The sequence below is a fragment of the Ziziphus jujuba genome, chromosome 7, assembly GCF_031755915.1.
Source record: "Ziziphus jujuba cultivar Dongzao chromosome 7, ASM3175591v1".
Taxonomy (NCBI): Eukaryota; Viridiplantae; Streptophyta; class Magnoliopsida; order Rosales; family Rhamnaceae; genus Ziziphus; species Ziziphus jujuba.
In genome coordinates this window covers 16,827,604-16,844,988 of record NC_083385.1, presented here as the reverse complement: position 1 = coordinate 16,844,988, position 17,385 = coordinate 16,827,604, and the positions used below count along the sequence as shown (strand labels likewise).

The 17,385-nt window shown below is 31.0% G+C and overlaps 1 protein-coding gene across 5 annotated transcripts; it reads right to left on the bottom strand.

Moving 5' to 3' along the window:
- Window positions 1-4,099: 4,099 nt before the first annotated feature.
- On the bottom strand, window positions 4,100-13,140 carry LOC107425356 (beta-galactosidase 6). 5 transcript variants are annotated; one of them, XM_048479093.2, is made up of 18 exons: window positions 12,583-13,140; window positions 9,996-10,091; window positions 9,743-9,855; window positions 9,309-9,375; window positions 7,734-7,826; window positions 7,499-7,642; window positions 7,314-7,408; window positions 7,024-7,129; window positions 6,771-6,855; window positions 6,568-6,686; window positions 6,315-6,479; window positions 6,021-6,202; window positions 5,822-5,913; window positions 5,605-5,714; window positions 5,318-5,428; window positions 5,066-5,179; window positions 4,611-4,756; window positions 4,100-4,428 (listed from the first exon to the last, which is right to left on the bottom strand). In XM_048479093.2, the coding sequence occupies exons 1-18, from the start codon at window positions 12,760-12,762 to the stop codon at window positions 4,257-4,259; spliced, it is 2,190 nt and encodes a 729-aa protein (XP_048335050.2). In that variant the 5' UTR covers window positions 12,763-13,140; the 3' UTR covers window positions 4,100-4,256. The 5 variants fall into 5 exon arrangements, with proteins under 5 accessions (XP_048335050.2, XP_048335051.2, XP_048335052.2 ...); XM_048479094.2 differs by lacking the exons at window positions 9,996-10,091; window positions 12,583-13,140 and adding exons at window positions 8,649-8,685; window positions 8,812-8,863 and having other exon boundaries at window positions 9,743-9,790; XM_048479095.2 differs by lacking the exons at window positions 9,996-10,091; window positions 12,583-13,140 and adding an exon at window positions 8,812-8,863 and having other exon boundaries at window positions 9,743-9,827.
- Window positions 13,141-17,385: the final 4,245 nt, after the last annotated feature.

Below are 17,385 nucleotides of genomic sequence, written 5' to 3'. Positions count from 1 at the left end.
CCCATTTCTTGTGTTGCCTTAATCCTAAGCCTTTGTGCCTCCTCCACCGATAGGAAGTTATGTGAGGCACCCGTGTCCACCAACGCCTTGGTGGGCACTCCATTGAGTTTTGCCTCCACAAACATTAGGCCACCCCTCTTTGTCTCCTTAGGAGCAGCCTTGATAGCATTCAACAATTGTAAGGAACCTATACTGGCTCCTTCCTCTTGGTTCTCCTCGTATTGGGTAGTCATGGCATTCAAAGCCTTCCTCTTCGGACAATCCCTAACCCAATGCGGTCCATCGCATAAGAAACAAGAGTTTTTAGTTTTGGAAGCGTCCTTACCTTCCTTAGACGGCTTCCATTTCTAGCCTTTTGGCTTATGTGCACTTTCTTCCCTTTCGTCTTCTTTGGACCTACTAGGTTCTCCCCCACCTTTTCCATGGTTGTCATTCCATTCCTTTGGCTTTGGAGAGTCTCTTTGGTTGGAGTAGTCGATGAAGCCTTCGGCATATGCAATGGCACTAGCCAAATCTTGTACTCCACGCCTCTTCAACTCCGTCTTGGCCCAAGGTTGTAGACCATCCATGAAGTAGAAAAGGGAGTCTTTATCCGATAGGTCCGGGATCTCCAACACCAAGTTGGTGAACTCCTTGATGTATTCCGGATATGGCCTACTTGCTTGAGTCGTCGAAGGCGACTCCTTGCCTCATCTTCGGCATTCTCCGGATAGAATTGCCTTTTGAGATCCTTCTTAAAGTCATCAAAAGTATGAAAAGTGCACGTACCTCGCTCGATGTCGCTATGCCTCCTTCTCCACCATAACATTGCCGTGTCGCTAAGGTAGAGAGTGGCAGTCCTTATCTTTGAAGCATCGTCAACAATGCCCATTGCTTCAAAGTATTGCTCCAAGCCCCAAAGGAAATTCTCGAGCTCCCTCGCATTCCTTGCCCCGAAGTAGGACTTGGGCTTTGACACATCGATTCGTGGCCCCTCGCGGATGGTGGTTGTCCCCGACGCCACCGCCCTCTTGCAAAGAGCCCAATCACCCCGCATATCCTCCATTTGGGTGCGGATGGCATCCAATTCTCTCTCCAACATGGCACGAAGGTCTGCTACCTCCCCCATGCATTGGTCGCGTGTCGCACGGAGCTCCCTCCTTAAGGCATCGTCTAGTCCGTTGAGTAACCCCCTCACGGCTTGATTGATGGCAATGTCCTCCGACTCTAGCCCATCTAGGCGACTCTCCAGTGCCTCAAACCTTTCTTGTACTCGGGATGCATGCTCCTCCAAGCGTAACTCTACGCTCGTCATCACATCCTTGGACTTGGACTTATGCCTCTGCTTCCCCGCATTGGGGTTGCGTTGCTCTTCACGACCTCGCGCTTCGGTAGCTCCCTCCACATTGATGGTAACATCCGAGCTAGCCATCTTGCCTACTTCCACGTTACACCAACGATATGCTTGAGCAGCAATTGGCTCTGATACCAACTGTCACAGGCCTAACTTTTCCAACACTCCCGTGCGGCACTTAGCACCTCCCTTGCTAAGTAAGCCTTGCTCACAAGCTATCATAATGCGGAAGCTAAGAGTAAGAGAGTAGGAAGTAGGAAAGTTTGAGAGAATGTGGAGAATACTTGTATTGCTAGAATTCTTGGATTCTTGGATGTGTTACAAATGAGAGTCTAACCCCTTTATATAGAGGGCTTGGCATGTAGGAAAGTTCTAGATATGTACACATGTCACCTATCTAGTTAGGGTTCTAGATTATTCTAGGGTTATGTACAAGATATTTACATGGAGTATTCTAGAGAGATTCCAATCTATATTAGTCTAGGTTTCTCTTGAATCTTCTAGAATATTTCGGGCTTCTCTTGATTCTTCATGGAGAGTGTAGAGTCTTCCGGTTAAACCTCAAGGGTTTTACTCCTTTTGCACGAGACGTGACACATGGCTCTAGATATTTGACTTGTGTCTCTCTACTATTCCATTTCATGTTTATTAATAAAGCCAGGTACTTGGAATCTGGGGCAGATCCATAAATTTTATTATATTATCCAGAAAAAAAATAAAAAAAACAAATCAATAAATTTTATTAAGTGACATATATTATCCTAATATTTTTTATTCACTGTTTGAAATAAATAGATAAATTTTTTATTCATTTATTTTATTATAATTATGGTGAAGTTGGGAAGGTCAGTCACCCTGCAGATTAAACTTTAGACAACATTAGACGGAAAAACTTCTAGTACTCCTGAAATAAATATCCACCCATTTAGTACTTTTTTATACGATTTAATAATATGTGGATTATTTTTTTCATTTCAGACAACATCTTATTCTCTATAAAAAATGGTTCTTTTTCCTCTCTCTCTCTCTCTCTTTTGCAACTGATATGAATCCAATACAGAAACGCTGTTTCTTCTGCATCGTAAATTAAACCATAAATTAGGCCCAAGATCAGACATCTGGAGCCACTTATTTCTCATCATCAACCTTTACTCTTTCTCTCCCACAAAAAAAAAAAAAAAAAAAAGGTGTAACAATGAGCCATTCATTCATCAAGATTGTTCTCTCCTTTCTCAAAGTATATTGACTATATTATAATAAATAAACAAAACTCAATTTTCGAATATTTAAACAAAATCAAATACCGATCATTAGTTGTGAAATTTTGCAACTTCCATTATTTTTTCATTTTTTATTACTTTTCTTTTTCTTTTTTCTGTTAAATTTCAGTTTGATCTTAGACCTACATTTTGCTGATACTGAAGTAGATTTTGGTCCCTGACTTAATGGTTTTGTTTTCCTAAATAAGAGAAAGATTTGGTCCCTGACTTCATGGGGTTTATTTATTTATGTATTTATTTATTTTTAATAAAATGAGAAAGTGAGAAAAAGTCCGGTGACATAGAGAATTTTAATTGTGTATTTATAATGATTTTCGGTATAGAAGAAAAGAGGCATTGATTGAGAATATTGATTTTGGTATTCTTATGGCTTTTGATGTAGAAGAAATAGGGGTTGTTTCGGTTGCAGAAGAGAAAGAGTGAGCTATGTATTTAAGAGAGAATGAGGTGTTATATGATGTGGAATGGAAAATTAGTCCATATATCATTAAATCATATGAAGGAGTAGGTATGGACAAAATCCAATCCAACCCATTCAACTCATTCAATCCAATCTATTTTTAACAGTTTGTATTGGATTTTTACATAAATTGGATTAGATTGAATTCAAAAATATCAAAAACTATTTGGATTGGATTGGTTTAAGCTTGAAAATATAAATCCAATCCAAATCATATATTATGTAATTAAAAAGGTATATATATTTTATATATTTTTTTATTCTTATATATTAATTTTTAAATTTTTTTTAACATATCCTTTAATTTTTAATATTTTTATACCATATCCCCAATTTTCAATTTTCAAATAAAAATATAAAGCCCTAAACATGCTTGCCGCCACCACCAAGTTCATTCTATGCTCTTCAAGACTCAGCACTATCGCACAATCCTACCAAATTTGTATTATATATTGATAGACTCATAAATTCCAAATTGATTAATCAATCCAAACAAATCGATTATAATGATTTGGTTTGATTTGGATTTAAAACTTTCAATAATTTAGATTAAATTCTATATTACATAAACCAAACAGTATAAATTGAATTATATTTTAGTTTAAAACCGAACCAATACGGTCTATATCTTAAAGGTGTACTGAATGGGCGGGTACTTTAGGAGTATTAGAACTTTTTCGGCATTAAACAAACACAAAAAAATGAAATAAAAATAATAATAATAAAATATGTTTTTAAAGAAAAAATTGTAGTTAACCCAACCAAAAAGAGCGCGGAAGACCCACCTGAGCCCACAACTAAGCCCATTATATTGTCAAAACTAGGCTCAAAGATATTCAAGGATGTAATCCCAGCCCAAAAAAAGTAGGATCCAAGTGGTTCTAGCCTTGCCAAATAAAAATCATCATCATCGTTAGAATAATAATAATCATCATAATAAAACTCAGCTGCCTTGTCATTTGGAAAAGATACAGAAAACCGAAATAATATTTGGGAAACCATTCATTTTTCCAATAAACATCTATATTTCAGTTAAAATTTGAATGAATTTCTAAATTCTTTATTAATTTTGAATATAAATAAATTATCAAGGAAAAGCAAATTTACTGTAGGGATACAAGTATTAATATTTTGTATGGATTTGTATCAATGGGGTTCCATCCATGATAATATCATCATTTCATCAAGTAGATTGCTGAGGGACAGGAAGTTGATGAAAGGAAAAATCATCTTCATGTTGTAAAGAGGTGACACGAATGGTGTCCAATGTTATTTGAAGAGGATTTCCACCAATTTCTTCCACCAATACTAGAAGGTTTTCCGATTTTTTAAGGAACGATCGTGGCACATGGTACCTAGTAAAAATAATTTATAATTAGCATATACAATATTGTTAAATACCATATAGATCGGTCTTGTGAGGATAATCTAATAGTAAAATTATTATTTTTTTAATAATGATTCTGAATTCAAATTTTCATATTATATGAAATTACTACATAAAAACGTAAAAGATTAGAGAACAAACTATACTCACAAAGTCTGCGATGGCTTTCCTTTGGGAGTATGGAATGAAACCCAATATCGACCAATGCTTTGTCCATTAATCCAAGTTTCACCTTTCCCCATTGAGCTAAGGTTTAAGGCCACTGGATCATCTCCACCGGGTTCATCAAAAACCGACTGCGAAAATTTTTACAAATATGTTGCAAGTTTAAAACTAACATTGTATATACTAATTCTGCTAACTAAGTCAAATTCTTTTTTAATTAAAAACAATATTTAAATTCCTTAATTTGTAATGAAAGTAAGATTACCGTGGACTTTCACTTTGCACCTTTGGCAGTGTGAAAGTAATCAAAAGTTATCAAAGAAAACATACAAGCTAGTCATGTCATTATCTCAAATTTTCCCTTTATAGATTTCTTTGTATAAATATGTTGAAAAGAAATAGTTATATAACATGTAAAGTGGATTTCATGTAATATGTACCTTATACCAAATAAATGTTTGATTTGAAGAGTCTCCAAGTTTGAACTTGCTCCATTCCACTGTTGCCAAATTTTCTTCCTTGTATATTTGTAATTTCTCTCCAAGTAGTCCAACCTGTAAAGAAGAGGTTAATTTTCAAATTTCCTACCTTCCAATTAGCCATTTCCTCAAGAAAAATGCAATCATTTTCCACCATTTACATAAGGTTGAAACCCATTGAAAACATAGAAAATTATTTGTGTGAAATCTGACCTGATATCCCCACGCATACTTTGTAAAATTGTACAAGTTCTCCTTTTCAGTGCAGTGAATTTCCACACTGTTAAAGCCAGCGTATCTACTTTCAAGAAAAGCTCCTGAATCCTTAGAACTCAGAAAGAAAAAGAAAATTTTGAGTTTAACAAATTCTGAGAGGAAGAAAATAAAGGTTGTGTATGTTTATACCAAAAAAAAAAAAAAAAAAAAAAAAAAAAGAAGAGTAAAATAAATAAAAAATCAAAAAAAAAAATCAATATTATAAGAATTAAAAGATTAATTACCGGTAGACCAACCATCACGCTGAGCAGAGAAATGTTATTCATTCCTTCATCTAAAGTTATAGGATTTTCCATGCTGAATCCTTTAACACTATGATTTCCATGAGCATTTCCTAATAAAGTAAGTGAGGTTTTTATCAAGTTTCTGTGTCTGTAGCAAATGAAAAAGGGAAGGAAAAGAAAAGAGCAAGGAATTTTTGACATAGTTGATAAATCTTACCTACAAATTTACTGTTTATAAAAGCGTGTGCAACATGGGCGAGAGACTTAACAGCAAGTACTGGTTCAGTACAGGAAATGTTGTGCTGAAACCTGTTAATTATATACACCAATATTACAGACACCAACAACTAATTTTGAATAAAAAAGAGATAAAATGTTGAAGCATTTATTGGTTAATAACCTTTAAATCAAAATACCTAAGAGTATACCAAAGATAATCAGATTCATCTTTGGTGGTATTCATTTGCTCAAGCAGTCTGTTTGATTTTAGTGAAGTATCATCAAAATTTGGGGTTGCCTCTTTGAATTCTTCCCATATATCTTCTGAATCAAACTTCAACTTTGCTTTGATAATTCTCTTGTTGGGCTTTGTCTTGACCTATATATACATATGTATATGTATTGTTATTATTTACAACAGATCATCAAAGAACACATGGTTGATCTTGAAAAAAAGAGATTTAAAATTGTACAGGTTAATTATTAGGTACCTTTGCTGTGTTGAAAATTACATTTTGACAGTCTGGTAGAATACTGATTGACTTGGGAAGCAACACAAATGACTGATTTTGGAATTGCACAGTTGCATTTTTTCTTTGATCATTATTAATAAGAAATGCAACACATCCTCCTCCTGCTTCAGTGAAGGTGTAGGCCTGCAGGAGTATATAAGTTTAATGCCTAATTAAATTAGAATTAACAGGGGAAGAAAATTACATTATCAAGCTTTTATTGGGACATAACCTGTTGAAGTTGGCCTAAAGAAAAATTAGATGGCACTCCCTCAAGTAAAGTTTTTGAGCAATTCTTGATTGCAGCATGCAACTGCTTCAGATGACCCCATTTGGGTTGCCTTAAGAGACCTAAAGTTTTAAAGTTTAAGCCAATTAATCAGATATTTAATTCAAGCAGGAAAATCATGAAAAGATTTATATTAAAAACCTTACCATATTCATCCAGAGGACCTTGATCATAGTAACCTGTTATGACATATGCAGAGCTTGTTCTCCCAAAATTAGTTCCACCATGGTACTGTAACGTGTATAAAGTCCAAAAATATTAGACATTAATAATTAGATTTAAGATTTTCAAAGGGGGGCTAAGCAGTTATTCAAATATACTTGGAATAAACAAATAAAGTTAGTTATTAGCTGATGAACATTTTAGGAACATAATACATAAATAACAAGAAATGCATACCATGTAATAGTTTATGTAGCTTCCATTTCTTGCGATAAAAAGCGCTGCATGAAATGCAAGGTCTTCTGCAGACCTTAAATATGGTTCTTCACCATACACTTGATAACTAAAAAAAAGACATATATATGAATACATCAATATATATAGGTCATTTTAATTTGATATTTCTCTGAATTTCCTCTCCAGTTTAATGTATTTAAAATGTGTGAGTTTGTGATAAATCTGTATGTTATCATTTTTTTAATTAAACAAACGATGAATCATAATATTTGGATTAAGAAAATGCATACAAAGATGTCCAATCCTCTGTCCAGAGAGATGGCTTATTGGGTGAATTTGGGCCTCCAAAAGTTTCTCCACATCTCATTCCATTGCATGTATTTATCTACAAATGCATTCAACAAAATAAAAAGAAAGATTAAAAGCATTTTCCTTTCTCTGTATTGGATAAAATCATGAATAAAAGTGGACTGACCACAGGGTCAGGAGCATCAGTCTGCTTGCACATCACCCATGGGACTCCAGTTTGAAGCTCTACTGCCATTTTTGCAGCCCAACGAACATATGAACGCCCTTTTTCACCAAATGCAGCTTCCACGTTTTGGTATTCATTTTCAATCTATGTTAACAGGCAATTATATTTTAAAACTTAAAACTAATTACCAATCTCAATCTGTTCAAAGTCACGTATATATAAAAGAATGCAGTACCTGTGACAGTATAATTGGGCCTCCTTGTGAAGCATATAAACCTTCCGACTTCATCAAGTTCACTATCTTGGTGGTAAAATTTTGCATGTAAAACTATAAATGAAATTCCCAGAAAAATAAATAAGTCAATCAATCAAACTAGAGCCTGTTCTGAGCTAAAAATATTGCAAAAGAGAACTAAGAAATTGGAGGGTCAAAGTGCAGTGTAAAATTCACTATAATTAGTTCTTATCTGAGTAAGCGAACAAGTATATTTTGTCAATATATATAGCAAATATAAATACTTAAAGTTCTCTATATACTACTCCTTATATATGGTCTGGTCTAGTCAGATCAAATTCATACCTTATGGATCAAGCATGGAAATGTTAGGCCAAACAAAATAATCCACATTTTTTGTTTTAAGCTACTGCACTACCTCAATAATGACAAAGACTTAGAAACTTACTCTACTAATCGAGGAATTATCTTCGCTAATCAACAATGGATGCCTGAAGATGAGACATTTTGCTTGAAATCTCAAAATGTTGGTTGTCCAATTCGTTCAGTTTTTAATTAATGACTTCGGTCCAAGAACAATGTAACTACTTCAGAGTTCTTTCAGCAAACAAGTTCTATGTATTTTTCCATATGTAATACATAAGAGTGCCCTACTATTTACTACTTATCAACTAGATATAAAAAGAACTTCACAGAAAGTTCATAGCGTCGAAGAAGAAATATGTAAAGAGTGAAAGAAACTCCACAATTTTATCTTCTAAATTAAGACCCGAATACCTAAAAAGCCATTATTTTTATCATAGCAGAGGCAAAGTCCTAACGAAGTTCGATTGGATATACAAAGCGTAAGTTCTTTCCAATCTTGTAGTCTCATGTTCAACCATCCATTGATGATCAGCTATCAAAGAGACGTACCCTCTTCCCCAATTGGACTGGTGAATCTAACACAACCCTGGTCATTCAAGAAAACCAAACCAAACCACCAAAAAAAAAAAAAAAAAAAATCAAGAATCATTCTCAGACTAACAAACTAATGAAATGAAAGAAACCATAACATTATCTCCAAGAATCCATTTACCTGAATGAAGCAGTCCTGGAGAAGAGGTGCAGAGACATCATTGTTGCATTTTCTGAGAGAATAATTCTTGATCAACCAAACAATTGTTTCTTTGATCACTTTTCTATGAGAGGAAAACCAAGGAAAGAAAAGGAAGAATTGGCAAGACATAGGATTTTGCTTCCTCTGTTTCACTTCTTAATTCAGTCTAGTAAGTTTTTCAAAAAAAAAAAAAAAAAAACACTAACCAAACAAATTTTTTTTTTTTGGGTTTGTTTTTAATATAGTAATTGGAATACATGCAAACTGTACATCATGTAATGGCAATTCCACCACTAATTGATCTCATTCAGAATATCCTTAAACCAACAAAAATAAATCTAGAAAGTGAATACAAACATTTAATTTTCTTTCTTGTTGTATTTAGAAGTACTCAATCAAATGTGTGATTAAAGAACATTAAAAACTTTAATTAGTAACATTAATATACGACATTAAGAAAAATGAAAGAAGCACACCTTGAACGGTTCATTATCTGAGCGAAAAATTATGCCAGGCACATCATGCAACCAAAATGGAAACCCTCTGCAATCACATAAGTATACTCCTGTTATAAAATTTTAATATTTATTCCATAACTACCAGATCATGTTAATCATTGAGACCACCAGACTTTTAAAAATTTATGAAATTATCATATTTATACACAGTCAGTCAATTACAAGGTCCATATGATAAAACTGCACCATAAACCTAAGAAATCAGCATTTTAGATTTAATTTTAAAAATAGATCTAGCACAATTAAAATAGTCTAAGCAAATTCGACCAATAAAAAACCTGGACATAATATTATCAAATCCGTCTTCTAAAAGACTTTATATATATATATATATAAGGGTTATGTCACAAAAAAAAAAAAAAAAAGAGAAGATAGAAAGTAAAAAGACATACCCATAATTCCACTCACTCTCAATGAATGGTCCAATCCTAAGGCAAGCATAGAGACCTTGTGCTTGGATTTCCTTTATGAATTTCACTAAATCATATCTCCCACTGAAATCGTACTGCATATTTTCCATAAAAACTAAAAATTAAAAATTAGACAGGATTTTTTGAAAACAATACTTTAGTCCCATCATGTGGAGCCAGAAATAAAAACAAAATAACAAAGGAACCTGTCTTATTCTGAATGACGTTGACTTACCTGACCCGGTTTGGGCTCGTGAAGATTCCAAAACACATAGGTTTGAATCACATTAACTCCTCCTTCCTTGGCTTTGGCAATCAATGGACTCCACATCTAAACTTTGCACGATTAATATTATCAACCATTCCTTTGATTTAGACTTCATAATAATTAATTGTTTTGTTTGAATTCAAACTACCGTATAAATCGTGAGCAGTAATGAATAGCAATACTCCACCAATTAATATTGAATGGTTTGTGTGATCTTGTTAATTAAGATTATGTAATTAGTGCCTTTTTTTTTTTTTTAAAAGAAAGGTCATGTATTTTGATGTGAATTAGTTTGTCAACTTAAAACGTGATAGAAGTTTGATAATCCAGTTGTTTTTATATTGGGTACGAATGTTAAAATTAAACAATTGAAATCTGAAAATATACAAGACTAATGTCTATGTAACTGTATTGGAGCCCTCCCAAGGTTTTTGATTTTTTTTTTTCTATATTATTTTATTTTAATATTTAAAAAAAAAAAAAACTAAGTAATAAATTTTAAAATAATAGTTTAGCCAACAATGAGAATTAGGGATAGCTCTTTTAGCCAATATAAATTGCTGTGGCTAAAAATATTTTTGACAACAGCAAATGGTTTTTAATTACAGAAATTAGTTTTAACTATAAAAGTTTGTTATTGTTAAATGTGTTGTTAAAAACTTTTAACCATAATATATTATGGCTAAAAACTTTTAACTATAGGATTATTAACCATGATCTAATAATAGCCTTTGTTGTAGCGCAAATTATTTTGCTACAAAATAGAGATTTTTAACCATTACTTTTGTTGTAGTTAATATTCTATTTTTGTAGTACCTTTTAAATAAGGTTAGTATATTGTCTAATAAGGTATTTTGATATAGATAATTGAGTTTTTTTTTTTTAATGAAAATTTTGATAGTGATAATCTACATTTATACTATATTTAGGTACCAAATTGAAGTGTTTGTTTTTACCTTTTATGTTTTTGATTTTCAATATATAGTTTTGTAGACTTCTTGAGATTATCTAGAGTATTTTATATTCCTTACTTATCAATTGGCAAATAGTACTCTATGATTAAAACAAATATTTTTCTTTAAAAGAAAGATGAAAACAAATATTTGAGAACAAAGCTAATAACTTTTTAAGCCAAAAAAAAAAAAAAAAAAGAAACTAATATAAATGTAGTTTTTTTTTTCCCCTTAAAAAACTTACTAACCTAATTAATTAGCTGGAGACCAATTTAATTTTGTTTGTTTTTTTTTTTTTTTTGGTTAGTCTCCATATAATTTTATAATAAATTTTAACATGCAGTAATTTTAAATTTCATAGGTGTATATGATTACAAATGTGAATATAGATAATTTTATTATGTAAATTTATATTATTTGTTTTTTTTTTTTTTTTTTAAAAAAGAAGAAGATAGCGTCCCCAAAGATCTGTTTTTGGATCCGCCCAAACCATGTTACTGTATACCACCTAAGCAATTATGAATATCAATGTTTGTTTAATCATTATCATTCTTTTTTTTCTTTTTTTTTTAATTATGTCCTTTTCTTTTACTTTGGAGGGAAAGAAACAAGGAAAAACATTATATAAAATGAAGTTTAATTGGTAAAAATTTGTAGAGTTTCATGAACGAAAGGCACATATGAGGAAATAAATAACGTGTCAAACAAAGAAAAGAAAAACAAAGAAAATGTGAGCCAACCAAATTTAGTTCACCGACTTAGTGTGTCCGTGACATAAGTGGACAATGTCACCCGTGACATAAAAGGATCAGAAAAAAACTGGCATTTATTTACCATACCACTCACACCTCCCTGTTGCTTAGATTGCGGAAAGATTTCTTTGCTTATATTCTTTACAAACACAAAATAATTAAATACATCAATGATAGCTTATTACACCATTTCCCTCTCAACATTTTTTTCATTTTTTTAGGGAATTAGTCAACACCACAGAAGCATTTATTATTCTTGTTCTTGTTCTTGTTCTTGTTAGTTTTGTTGCAATTGATCTTAATACCCTTGTCTTTGTTGCGTGAAAAAACAGTAACTTTATTATTAGGCAATGAATTAATCCTCTTTAAGAGACCAAGTAATTTTTATAAAAGTAAGAGTGCTATTCTCATGTATAAGATGAGCTCATGTGTTACAGTGTTAGCTGGATATGCTTGTTCTTTAGAGAATTAAAAATCATGGATGCATAAGGGGCTTGATTCGCTTACTTATGTGATGTTGGTGTTTTCTACTGAAGATGTTTTTTGTTTCAAAAAAATAAAAAAATAAAAAATTCAACTTTGGCCATGAGGGGGGTGACCACCATTTTTAATTTGTTAGGAAGAAAAAAGCACAGCTTGTACTACAAGGTGGATGAATCAGGAATGAGAAAAAAAAGAAAGATAATAAAATTATATATCTAGTGTTGGAATAAGAAGGTTCCCACTACTGCTAGTCAAAATTCTAAATTATCTATGGAGTAACTAAATGAATGAAACATATATCCTAAATTTATATATATATATGCATGGTGAGCTAGAGAGATATGAGATAGATTATAGGAAAAAAACCTGAGGAGTGCTGCGAGGATAATGGATTGAACCAGAGAATAAGATTCTTCTCTGGCCGTCGATAATGAGAGACCTCCCATCGTATGTGACATTTCCGGTGGCAATTACCCAATTCTCTGTCAATATTAATAACACAACTAAACAATGCACCACCACCATCCACCTCTGCAACCATTCCATGTCTCCCTCTCTCTCTGTTTTCTTTGATATATCTCTAGTAATGAACCAATTAGTCTTTATATATAAGTTTAAGAAATAAGAAGGAATAGTACATAAATATTTTTGTCTTCAGAGAGGGCATGAAAAATGAGGGGTATTGTTATATATAAAGAAAGCTGTTATTAGTAGAAAAGTATTACAGAGTACAGGAAATTATATGAGTATATATATATATGGTTTACTTTTAGAAAATAAATATATGGGTATTATTTAGAATATTTATTAGAAAATGTTTGGTAATGCAGACAAGGGGGGATATTATATGCACAATCACATAATTGGTTCAGGAAATTCGTCATACATATGGCGTGCCTGCCATGACAAGCTAGCTTCCTTCAGGCGTGGTTTTAACGTGCGGAACCACCACGCCACCTGTATACTTGTTTCTGCAATGACCCATAACCAGGCTTTTCATCGTCTTTACTATATAAATATAATCTATATATCTATCTGAAAAAGCCACCCCAACAACCCAACAATTACCCAAATACCCCATTTGCCGTCATTCCATTTGTATGTGGGAATATATCATTATAATAAAGTTATATTTGGTACATACACATTTCTTACTTGAAATGTGGATGTATAATTACACACAGTTATCTTTGAATTCCTGGCTCGTTGGAAATTAGGTGGGATTTAATCCAAGTGTAGCGTAGGTTCACAAAAATTGCTTTTTCATTGCTGATTTTGACACACTCATTTATACATTACGTGGGATAAAATTATTCCATACGATATAATTCCCTCTTTTTTAACTGAGAGTTATATTTATATATTCTAATTTGTTCTACAATTATTTTTCTTATATGAGTTTACTTAATTTACGGTTCCAAAAAAACATATATATATATATATATATATATAAATATTAATTTTGATTGCAAATGAACATTTTACATAAATCAATACATTTATGTTGAGGAACAGAGAGAGACGAAAATAGAGTATGTGAAGTGAAAGCTTTCTTGTTTTCTTGGTTGATAAAATGTGAAAGTTTTACTTTCTTGTAACTTACAAAAGTGCTGTCACAGCGGCAACTTTCCGACACGAATATGTCCAGCTTGGTGCAAAGGCAGCCTAAAGGGTCTAACAAGTCTATAATATTTGTATATTAAAAAAATATCATTATTTTTCAAGGGACAATTTGGACAACAAATATACATAAATCTAATAAATGAATCATTAATCTTATGTCTATGAAAACCAATCAAAAGTGCATATTTTTGCTTGCACTTTTGGGGCCCTCGTCCATCCAATCAATCCATTGCAATGTTCTCCACCATTAATATTTACATCTCACTCTGAACCATGACCAAAAGCTTCCCATTTTGATGTACTTCCATGCTGGTGGCTTTTGCATTGATTCTTCCTTTTGCATCTTAACCCGTTGATTCCTCCATTGAAGGAATATTTAACAGGTTTGCCGCATCTTTCATTTATTTATTTGTTTTGAAAGGAGCTGCATTCCATGATATAGAAAGGAAAGGAAAAAACTAAAATTAAAAAAAAAAACAAATAAAATAAAAGATCTTGAAAATGTTAAATGGAGAATTTTTTTTTTTCCCCTCAATTTCTTTTTAAACTTCTCTATTAATGCTGAAAATGTACATTGCCTATCAATTCTCTTTAATATTTAATACACTAAATATATAGAAACTTCAATAGGTGGAAGAAAGATGATGCCAATGGTGCCAAATTTAAGAGTGCCTCAAAATGAATCTCAATATTTTTTACTGTTAGTTTTCATCGGATCTTTTGTAGAAGACCATGAAGATAAAATTGGAGCTCTGTGGGCCTATGGTGGCCATGGCATCCACTGTCGTCTATGGTGGGGTGGTGAAATTGATGAAGAAAGAGAGGAAAAGCAAAGTGACACAAGAAGCCCCTGGTTTATACTAACGTGCTCTGCACGTGTTAAGAGTCTGTTAATGTTTTTAAGAAAGAGACTAAAACAGACCAACGGGCGCAAGATTGAGCTAAGTTTGGGGTGTAAAATTTCAGAAAAAAATAATATGAGGTGCAATACTGCAAAGAGGGATATAGTTTAAGATGCAATAACGTTAATATTTTAAAATTTAAAAATAGAATATATCAAAATGTAAATAATTCTTTATAAATATCTAATGTATATACCCATTTATAAATCTATTAGGTATTGATAAATGCTTCCTTATTTTGTATAACTTTCAAATATAAGGAAAATTCACTTAATATTTAAAAACTATATAAATGTGCGTGTATAGGACTTAATATATGATAATTATCACAAGTTTTTATCCTATGTAGGATGTTATATTTGAATTTAAATATTAATTATCATTTAATCTAATTGTTAAGTTTTGAATTAAATGTTAATAAACTTATTATATATATTATTACAAAGATAAATTTTATTTAAACCATCTCAGTTTTGTTATAATTATATTTAGATCTTATATTTTTTTTAGATTATTATTATCTTCTTTTTAATTTTTGAATTTATAAAAATAAATATATTTGTCAATTTTTCAGTTAATTTTTACCACACAAATATTAAAAATTAATATTTTATAATTGAATAATTATATTTAATTATAACTTTTAATAAATGAAAATTAAATAATAATTTTTTAAAAATATAAAATTTAACTACGAATAGAACAAAATTGAAAAAGTTTACAAGAAAGTATTACTATCATAAATAAATAATCATATGTTGCAAATTTGCAATATGTGCCAAAAAGCCGCCAGTTGATCGTTTTGTAAGTGCTTTTATAGGTTTAGATGCCATCAAATGAAACCTCTCGGAAATGCTAATTAAGTCCACGGCCACGATATATTATCCCCAAAAACCAAAAAAAAAAAATAAATTAATGGGCTAGTTGTAAAGTTGAGAAATAAAGTGTCGGCATATCCCACATAGAATTTCCTAGAGAGAATATTCTTAAACTATAAAACTGGAAATCACGTTTGTTCAACTCCAAGATGTTCAAGAATTTAAACAGCTTACCCAAATTTTGTTCAAACTTTCTTAATGAAATCCAAATAACCTCACATGGAGATTGAGTTAGCTAAAGAATAGGTCACTAATCAAAAAGGGTGGCTCAGCTCTACATGTAAACATGTTACTGTTCAAAAAAGAAGGGCTCGATAATTAATTGATTGTCAAAAAAAGAATAAAACGACTCGATCAAATTGCTAGTACCAAGTTTGATCAATTGCTAGTGCCAAATCCAAATTTCTATTATCAAATTAGCTTCTTCTTTTTTTCCTGTTTTTTTCTCCGACCCAGAAGAAAGGTAAACATATAATATATTTCAAAACTTTGGGATCAGAAAAGTCTTGATGCCAATAGAGCTTTTCCCCAATTTGGATAAAATCATAACAGAAAGGTGAAGAGGCTAGAGAAGATGACCAAAAAAAAGAGGTAATAAAGTAAACGGTTTGGCCAAAAATAAAAAAATAGAAAATAAAAAGAAGAAAAGCGGCTAATGATCAAAAAGAAAGAAAAAAAGAAAACAATTGGGTCTTGCAGATGGTCCTAACTCTTTAATAAAGATTCATAATTTTTGTTTTTTTCCCAAAAATATGCTTTTGCAAGTTAAATATATATATATATATATATTAAAGCTATGCTGGTTTAAATTATCGCATTTAAAAAAAAAAAAAAAACTAATAATTGCATAGGTACTCTTGGGACAACGACTTGGTGCAGCGATCCCTCCACGACAATTTATCCCCCAAAAAAAAAAAAAAAAACCGATAATTACGTATGAAAAAGTTTATGGGTCCTTACTAATAATATAACATTTAATTACGACTTTAATTTATAATTTGTTTACTAAAATTCTCAGTCTAATTAAAATTGATTCAATTAAAAAGTTAAGATAATAAAATTCCTTTAAAAAAAAATCAAGATAATAAAATAATTTAGTAAAAACAGAGTTTTTACAAATATAGGGACCAATAAGTTAATAGATAAGAAAATAAATTTAATTTGAGAAATGGTCAGAAATTATATTACTTAATTATTTTCCACTATGAAAATTAATTAACTATATGAAAGAATAAGTAATAATTTTTAAACTTAGTCTAACAACAAAATCATTAAAAATACAAATACGTGTTCAGTTTATACCTCAATCTAGTGAAATTCTTTCTCCCTAAGTTGTACTAAAAATCCAAAAAAAAGAAAAAAAAGAAAATACTAATTCTAAAAGAACATTTTTGTTAATAAATTAGATATATATATATATATATATATATATATAATTTTTCTATAATGTAACTATTTGTAAATTTTAACTTGCAAACATTTACTTAAAAATAATAAACCATGGTATACTTAAAAATTCTAAAAATATATATTATATTATATATATATATATATATATATATTTAAAAATATTATTTATTTAATTTTTCTTGTCAAAATATTTTCAATGAGAATATAAATTATGTAAATAGATATAATCATATGACATGTGTAAGTAAGATAGATATATTTTAAATTAAAAAAAAAACCTACCCTTTGAACCATAATTTTATTTTGAATATCAAATTGATGAAGTTTAAAAATTATCAAAAAAAAATATATATCAA